We start from the raw sequence: 8,575 nt of genomic DNA, 5'->3' as shown, positions 1-8,575 counted from the left end.
ACGACCAGACATTGCATATACTGTACACAGATTAAGTCAGTTTATTTCAGATCCAAAAAGTTCTCATCTTCAAGCTGCTAATCATTTGCTCAGATTTTTAAAAGGAAATCCAGGTCAAGGTCTTTTTATCTCAGCTAAACAATCTCTTCAACTCAAAGCTTTTAGTGACTCGGATTGGGCTGGATGTATTGATACTAGAAGATCAGTGACTGGATTTTGTGTATTTCTTGGAGATTCTTTGAGTTCATGGAAATCAAAGAAACAGAGCACTGTATCACGAAGTTCTACTAAAGCAGAGTATAGAGCACTTGGGTCTGTTACAAGTGAAATCATTTGGCTGAGACAATTACTTCGTGATTTTAATATTCAATTGGAACAACCAACACTCATCTTTTGTGATAACGATTCAGCTATAAAACTTGCCACCAATCCCATTTTTCACGAACGCACCAAACACATTGAAATTGACTGCCATTTCATTCGTGATAAAATCGCAGAAGGTATCATCAAACTAATGCCTATTCATACTTCTAACCAGCTTGCTGACATATTCACAAAACCCCTACCTTATTCAAAGATGATTCCATTTTTATCCAAGATGACGCTTAAAAATATTTTTAAGCATCCATCTTGAGGGGGGATATTGGGACTATTAAGAAGTGTGAGGGCTGTTTAGTTAGTTATTCATTCTGTTATGTGAAGCTACGTCGTTTTATTTAGGCGTATGTTAGAATAGAAATGTGGCGCCCTAGAAAATGGGACCATTTTCCAAAAACTGAAAATAGTTAATTTTGTTGATGATTCGTTTATAAGGATTAGTTCGGTTAACATCCCAAGAAAATATTGTTATAATTAATAAAAACTTAATAATCATACCTTAAATCTAAATAACTCAACAGTATACAAGAATATCTTATTTTATAATTTTAGCTATTAATTCTCTACCAAAATTTACCAAACAATCTAAACGTTATATATTGTATATCCATTTCTATTACACAAGTATATAAGTATATAACTGTTGCATATAAAATAATTATTTTCAATCATTAACACCAAATACCCCTAAATGCATGCTAACATAGAAAAATCATGGCTTTCAAGTTCGATGTACATTTTTGTGGGGAAGAGGATAATGATTGATTGGCAAGTTCCGACTTCCGTATTTCGATTGGGGTTCCAATAGGCCCACTCTAGAAGAAACCAATTTGGGCTGATCTTGATTATGAAATATTGAAATCTGCTGAGTCTTAGGCCTAAGGCCCGTAGTCAAGCATCGTGCTCGAGCTCGACTGCTCTCGTGTTCCCTTTCTGTCTTCCATCCGATTCTACATTTCTACCGTTAGCTGTGTATTTTGATCAACATACACTCAATTTACTATCTGGCCATCTGGGTGGAAATTTGTTAAGAAAATAATCTTCGACTGAAGTTTTACAGGTACGCCTCAAATTCAAATTCCCGCTAATTTTCTTTCTCAGAAATTGTAACTAATTTGGTGGGATGGTGGTGGTATTGGGAATGGGGACTTGTTCTGCATGATGTATAATTTGCGTTTCAAGTTAGGGTTTCTTCCTTGTTTGTGGTATGTATTTTGTGGGTTGATAGAACAGGGACACACCAGGTGTTCGACGTATTGTCCATGAGAATCAATTGAGTAGGGTTTTGATTTTAATGCTCGCGCATTAGACATCCGATTTCATTTTCTTCTCTCTTTCTATATATGCGATTCAATTCAACCAAAGCTTTAAAAACAATAACTTATAATTGGACTCATCACTGCAGATGCTCTAATGGCAAATGTTCCACCTTTTCAACCACTACCTAATCCTCAAGGGATATACAATTATGCATTTCAAAACATGGGCGAAGTTTCAACAAAACCACCAGAAAAAGAAACATCTACTACACTCTTGATACGTCATCTTCCTGAAGCTATTCCCCATGATACCCTCACCCGTCTTTTTTCCCATTATGGTGCTTCTTCTGTTCGTCCATGCACTACTGGAAGGTACTGTGATTCACATTTTTCATAACTTCATTGTCAACTGTAGAAAGATAAAATAATCTTAACTTAATGTTTTCTTGATTTCAATTAATTGGCATGAGTCTTATTAATGCAGGATGAGGAACTGTGCATTTGTTGATTTCAATAATGAAGGTTTAGCAACTCAAGCACAACGCCAATTAAATGGGTAATTAACTAATTCAAATCTTATAAATTTTTATATCTTTAAATTTTTTAAGTTATATAGCTGCTTAATATCCAATCAGGTTACGTTTTCTTGGTAAAGTCTTGTCAGTTGAAAGAGCTACAACATCACCACATGATACTAAAACTCAGCAAAACAAACCAAAGTTAGGGAACAACGCGATGTCAGCAAAGGATGACACTGATGTGGCCAAAGATTTGAAGCAAGAATCAGCAACCAAGTCCACGTCAGCATTTGAACCTATTGCTGAAAAACTTGGGGTGGAGTACCCTTTTCCTCCTCACCTTGAGTAAGTTTTCCTTGTTTTAATTTTTAATCTTTGTATATTAACTAACATTTGTAAAGTTCTTTTCTTTTTTTAATTATTAAACTAAATTACTTAACTTCAGATATGCATACCCTCCACCAGATGGGAATATCTTGACCAACATTTTAAATGCTCTTATTGCTGTTCCTCGCTTCTACACACAGGTGATATTTTTTATGTCTAAATTTGTCATTTTATGTTATAATACATAATTATTTATATCACTTGTTTCTTTATAGGTGTTGCATTTGATGAACAAAATGAATATTCCAGCCCCATTTCGTGCAGCACTACCCACCCCACCCCTACCCCCTACCCACCCACCCCCACCCCCACCTCCTCCTGTAGTTGCACATCTCTCAAGTGGTGAATCAGAATTGGAGTCTTCAGATGAGGTAACTAATTGTCTAATTCCATTTTCATGTCATATAATTATAATTATAATTTCACAAATACTTTATTTATATATTTTTAGGAAAATGTTGGAGGAAGGAGAAAGCGTATAAAACGGGAATCCATTGTGGGTCCCGCTGTTGACAAGGATGTAGCACATGAAGCTGTTGGATTGAGAGCTGCAACTTTAGTTCCTAAAGAGATTCCATTGATAAAAAAGAAAAATCCAGTGTTGCAGGTTTTTATTTACTATTTACTATTAAAACTTTGTTTGATATCTTTTTTTTTACTTGTTATATTTCTTTTTTGTTACAGATTAAAATTACTCCTAAACAAACTCAAACTGAACAAATAGATGATGGAATAGCAGAAGATGTAGAGGAGGTGGAGAATGATAATTTAAGTAGTAAATCTTTTGCTAGTGTTGAAGATTTAGAGCATGGAAAATTACCCCCTGAAGAAATTTTATCACTTCCAATGTTTAAGGTAAACTGTAAAAAACTGTAGTTTTACTTTTTGTAGAGTAAATAAGATTTATATTTATTGTAAGTTTACTTTTTTGCAGAATTATAATGCTGGAAATCCTGCTCCTGTTTTGTACATAAAAAACTTATCAAAAGATGTGGTTGTAGATGACTTCTATTTTGTCTTTGGTAAGTAGTGATCAAAGAGGGAATGGAATTGAACATAACAATGGAATGTAATGATTGATTCCATTCCATTACCTTTTGCTGTAGGTTCATTCTTTGGAAGCATTGAAACAGCTAAAACAAATCTTTCTGTGAAGTTAATGCAGGTAATAAATAACAGTTAAAAATTAATATTTCATAAATTCATTCAAATTTCTTATAATTGGAAATCTCATATTTCAAGTCAAATAAAGTCAAACTTGTGTTTGGGTTTCAGGAGGGAAGAATGAGGGGTCAAGCCTTTGTAACATTCCCATCAATTGACATTGCTCATCGTGCTCTTGTATGCTTTTCAATTTCTTTTTAGTTAAAATTAGTTTCGTTAATTTTATATGAATGCTTGAAGTAATTATTAATTTTTTTTTTTTTGCAGAATTTAGTAAATGGATTCGTGTTTAAAAGCAAGCCAATGATCATTCAGTTTGGCCGGAATACTTCAGCTAGCAAAACGTAAAACCTGATTAAAAAATAGGTTTGTACGAAATAAATGTGACACTTTATAAATAAAAAAAAATACTTTTTCATCTTTATGCAAAAGTGATTTTGACATGAACACATGCCTACCATGAAAATTAGGTTTTGTACGAATAAAGGTGACAAAAGGTCGTAGTGATTATCAGTTTATGTCTCTCCTTTGTGTTCATACGAGTTTTATCCAAATAACATCCACTTCTTTTTCAACACAGGGGTAGTATCGTCAATTTACATTCTCAAGCTTTAACGTATGTGGATCCACGTGGGTGATGAAGGGGACGATCACGTGCATCTCCATCTACCATATAGGACCTTATCTATTTATCGTGGTCCTGACGCATGGATTTCAGCTCGTTCTAATATTTACATTTTGCCCCCATGAGTTTTATAGGATGTTCATTTTCTAGTATGATGTTTTAACTTGTAAGTGATGGTTTGTATTATTGTATATCTCTAGCTTACATGTTAATTATTATTGGTCCAAAAACAAATTCTCTACAAAGTTGTGTGAAAACAATGCTAATTGATTTTAACAAGTATTTCATCAAGCAAAATAGAGATTCCTCTTAACAAGAACACATGTTACAAAATGGTTATAAGATGTCATATAATTAATACACACCAATTTAATTTGCTCACAAGTATTGCAATATTCAAACATGTAATATAGGTGGTTTTGGAATGGTATATGTAAGGAAACAAGCGAATATTTAATAGTTGGTGAAATATTTTTTTTAGAAAATATTATAGGAACATTTGTAAGTAATAAAATTGGTTTAGAATACAATTTGAGTTGGGAAAAAGTAAACTTCATATTTGAGGACTGAAATAGATAATTATATAAATACAAGGGGGTAAAGTGTAAACCAAAGAAGACGGATCATACTGTCGTGAACTGGTAAACCACATTATCCACCGTTGGATTACGTTATCTGAAATAAAAGAGGAAAAGCGGATCCTAGAAAAAGTGAAACTATCCAGAAAGAAAAAATAAGGACCCCACAAATTTCTTCAATCTCAATTTCGAAACCGCTTTATACTCTTACACGTATAGTATAGATTACACAATAATCAATCACAGAGGCATAGTCTCAATAACCCCCTTTTTTCCGATTTTGACTAAACGCAATCCAAAAACCTTTCATCCTGCATCTCAAAAAACCCTTTTCTTACAATCAATTTGAATACGCGAAACTCAGGAATCATGGCTAAGATTATAAGTAACGATTATATGTTTTCTACCTGTGACCATGGTTTACTTTGCAATAAACTGGGCAAATCGTCTCCTGTAATGATAAAGATGCCGGCGTCTTCTTCAAAATCGGCAACATCTTTGACTTTCCGATCATCGGCAGACGGTGATTTCTTTGGTCAGAAGGTGGCTTTAGGCGGTGGTCAACAAAGAAGGGTCTTTACCCAAGCAGCTGCTGCATCTGATGTTAAGGTTTGCTTTCTGATGTCAACTTATTAACCTTTTTCTTCATTCAATGTTGATTCTTACACAAATTTATAGAATTTACGTGATTTATGATAAAAGGGTTTCTGCAATTGCTCGTTATTGCTTTTGATTGTTGCGTATACTTTACCCTGTTATGAAGATTTGGGCTTTAGTTTTTTTCTCATAGCATTAAGCATAAAAATCGTTTCTTTACACCAAAAAAACAAGAAAAAAGAAGAACTTTTTTTTGAAAAGAATAAAAAAGAAGAACTTGATGACATAACCAGATACAAATTCTTACAAAATACTTAATTACTGTTTCACCATGTTCATAAAACTCGGGAATGGAAGCGACTTCATGAGCTTTTTTGATGCTGTTCTTCCTTTCGATTGTTAAACTTTCTTGTTTCTTCCAATTGTTAGTATCTTTGGGCATTTGTCTAGTGGATCAAACTAATTTACGAATCTTGAAATTGTGATGAAACAGATGAGTTTAAGCATCGGGAAATCTTTAAGATGGTGGGAGAAAGGTCTTCAACCAAACATGAAGGAAATAACAGGCGCAGAAGATCTTGTTGAATCTCTTCTGCTTGCAGGCGATAAACTTGTTGTCGTTGATTTCTTTTCACCTGGTTGTGGAGGATGCAAAGCTCTTCATCCAAAGGTTCGTTTCAATTTCAATTTCATAATCAAATCTTTAATTTCTCTCAATCTTCAATCTTTAATCAACACCCATTTGATTTTTCTTACAGATATGTCAGATAGCAGAGATGAATCCAGAAGTACAATTCCTTCAAGTGAACTATGAAGATCATAAATCCATGTGTTATAGCCTTAACGTTCATGTTCTTCCATTCTTTCGATTTTACAGAGGGGCTGAAGGTCGTGTTTGTAGCTTCAGCTGTACAAATGCCACGGTTCGTGTTCATATTCCTCGATCTTTTTTTTTTCTTTTGTTTTATTGATAGAAAAAGACGATCATTTGAAGCTAATGACATGTAATAATGAAACAGATCAAGAAATTTAAAGATGCATTAGCAAAACACAAACCCGATCGATGCGGTTTAGCTCCTGCAAAAGGTCTGGAAGAGAAAGAACTTGTCGCGCTTGGTGCAAATCGGGACCTTTCTTTTGTGTATACTCCAGAAGAGGTCACACCAGCAGTATCAGTATCAGTACCAGTATCAGTAACAGTATCTGGGTCGTTGTCAGAACCGAGTCTACCACTTCCTCTTCCCCGGCCCATGAAGTCAACATTGGAAAAGAAAGATGAGAGTAAAGATAAAACCTTGGTATCTTTTGGGAGATGAGTTGTGTTTAGTATCTTCTAAAGGGTAATGTGTTTAAATGTTAGTGTGTGTATAGGGTACCTTTGTACTATGTTAGTGTGTGCTTTTATTTTGTAAATAGTGCAAAAGTCGAGCCCGAGTTTGTGTGAAACAATATGCTAGGAAGTGTGTGCAAATGTTTTCTCATTTTCTTGTGGCTTAGAAGCCTAAATCTGTGTGTAATATGTATATATGAAGGAAGATGACTATCTTGTAAACGTGGTTTTAATGGAAGTTACAAGTTAGAATCTTTCTACATTCTGATGTTACTGCCTCGCTTAACATGTAAAAGAGAAGCACATAAAACGTATTACTCGTACTTGGTAGTTCATGAATGAATTATGAATGTGTAGCTCATGAATGAATGTGCATATGTAAAATTTAGGATATATTTTGGCAAAACTAGGTTATTTATTTATTTATTATTATTTTTTTGGAACGACAAACTAATCTATTCCAAACTATCACCATCTATGACTCAAGTGAAACTTGAACCATGATTTTTCCAACGAGAGAGTTACTTCTTACTCTTAGGTCAAATGATTTTTTATGGCAAAACTAGTTAGGAGCTGAAATCTGAAAGCTTAGTTTTTATGTGTATAAAAGTTCGGTAAGTAATTGATGTTAAAAACAATTTGAGGTAGATTTTGAATTAGAAATTTTATATTTGAAATAAAAACATTAAGTTATTTAAAGTAGAATTTTGAATTAAAAGTTTTTTTTATTTAAGATAAAAATATTAAACTCATATTTTATTTAAAAGCTTAGTAGCTTTTGAATTGGAAAATTTATATTTGAAATAAAAACATTAAGCTATTTAAAGTAGCTTTTAAATTAATTTTTTTTTTCTAAAGTAAAAATATTAAACTCATATTTTATTGAGAAGGTTAGTCGCTGTTAAATTTGAAATATTATATTTGAAATAAAAACATTAAGCTATTTAAAATAGCTTTTAGATTAAAAGATTTTTATTTAAAATATAAATATTAAACTCACTCATATTTTATTGAAAAGCTTTTATTGAAAAGTAGGTTTTGAATTTGAAATTATATATTTGAAATAAAAACATTAAGTTATTTAAAATAGCTTTTGAATTAAATGTTTTTTATTTAAAATAAAAATATCAAGTTCATTCTTGTGAATAAAGTTTAGTAGAACAAAGTTTAGTTATGAAAAGCTCCGCAAAAGTAATTTTAAAATCTACACAAGAAATTATTTGAAATAGCTTTTTTAGAAGTTTTTAATTTAAAATAAAATTATTAGCTAGGCTCATACTCCTAAACCAAGTTTTTTTTCTTCGAGTTCTTTACAAATTAAAAACTAAAAATTGTTTAAAAAACTCGTTATTGAACATAATCTTAATCTCATATCTGTAAAACCACTCGAATATAAGATTAGAACTTGAAGAAATTGAATGGTATGAAATAATCTCATAATCTGTAAAGCAATTCCAATATAAAATCAAAACTCGAAGAAAATTAAATGGTATAAAATGAAAAGACGATGAATATAATTATCACCCAATAAGCGAGAGGAAAAAGCCAAGCATGAGAAGCAGAAAGAAGGATGTAGCCAAGGACAACTTGCCGAATGGATTATCCATGCATGGCTGCAATGCACTGTAAGGACATTAATGGTTGTCGGCAAGTCATCCTTGGCTGCATCCCAACTTTTCTGCGGCCACCATGTTAGGCCATGGGTGAACCTGCAACTCCTTTAACGAAGAAGATGGAGT

At 32.8% G+C, this 8,575-nt stretch overlaps 2 protein-coding genes across 2 annotated transcripts; both read left to right on the top strand.

Annotated features, from left to right (window-relative positions):
* Nucleotides 1-1,102: 1,102 nt before the first annotated feature.
* LOC145118608 (RNA-binding (RRM/RBD/RNP motifs) family protein) lies at nt 1,103-4,594 on the top strand. The gene is made up of 13 exons (XM_079054306.1): nt 1,103-1,438; nt 1,784-2,009; nt 2,122-2,193; nt 2,273-2,500; nt 2,601-2,682; nt 2,758-2,913; nt 2,994-3,149; nt 3,227-3,397; nt 3,477-3,564; nt 3,649-3,707; nt 3,818-3,883; nt 3,974-4,072; nt 4,287-4,594. The coding sequence occupies exons 2-12, from the start codon at nt 1,792-1,794 to the stop codon at nt 4,052-4,054; spliced, it is 1,377 nt and encodes a 458-aa protein (XP_078910432.1). The 5' UTR covers nt 1,103-1,438; nt 1,784-1,791; the 3' UTR covers nt 4,055-4,072; nt 4,287-4,594.
* Nucleotides 4,595-5,144: 550 nt separating this feature from the next.
* On the top strand, nt 5,145-6,955 carry LOC145120271 (thioredoxin-like 1-2, chloroplastic). Its single transcript, XM_079056087.1, has 4 exons — nt 5,145-5,518; nt 6,000-6,176; nt 6,265-6,429; nt 6,526-6,955. The coding sequence occupies exons 1-4, from the start codon at nt 5,279-5,281 to the stop codon at nt 6,820-6,822; spliced, it is 879 nt and encodes a 292-aa protein (XP_078912213.1). The 5' UTR covers nt 5,145-5,278; the 3' UTR covers nt 6,823-6,955.
* The last annotated feature ends 1,620 nt before the right edge of the window (nt 6,956-8,575 follow it).

This window comes from Lactuca virosa, chromosome 6 (assembly GCF_052849685.1).
Source record: "Lactuca virosa cultivar CGN04683 chromosome 6, Lactuca_virosa_CGN04683_v6, whole genome shotgun sequence".
Lineage (NCBI taxonomy): Eukaryota > Viridiplantae > Streptophyta > Magnoliopsida > Asterales > Asteraceae > Lactuca > Lactuca virosa.
The sequence above is the reverse complement of the archived record's forward strand: the minus strand, read 5'-3'. Positions and strand labels throughout refer to the sequence as shown.

Excerpts from the sequence above, each read along its gene's own strand:
- LOC145118608 (XM_079054306.1), top strand. The coding sequence starts at position 1,792 with ATGGCAAATGTTCCACCTTTTCAACCACTACCTAATCCTCAAGGGATA. Across the intron at positions 2,194-2,272 it reads GCACAACGCCAATTAAATGG|GTTACGTTTTCTTGGTAAAG; the intron begins GTAATTAACTAA and ends ATATCCAATCAG. Across the intron at positions 3,884-3,973 it reads ACATTGCTCATCGTGCTCTT|AATTTAGTAAATGGATTCGT; the intron begins GTATGCTTTTCA and ends TTTTTTTTGCAG.
- LOC145120271 (XM_079056087.1), top strand. The coding sequence starts at position 5,279 with ATGGCTAAGATTATAAGTAACGATTATATGTTTTCTACCTGTGACCAT. Across the intron at positions 6,177-6,264 it reads GCAAAGCTCTTCATCCAAAG|ATATGTCAGATAGCAGAGAT; the intron begins GTTCGTTTCAAT and ends TTTTTCTTACAG. Across the intron at positions 6,430-6,525 it reads TCAGCTGTACAAATGCCACG|ATCAAGAAATTTAAAGATGC; the intron begins GTTCGTGTTCAT and ends ATAATGAAACAG.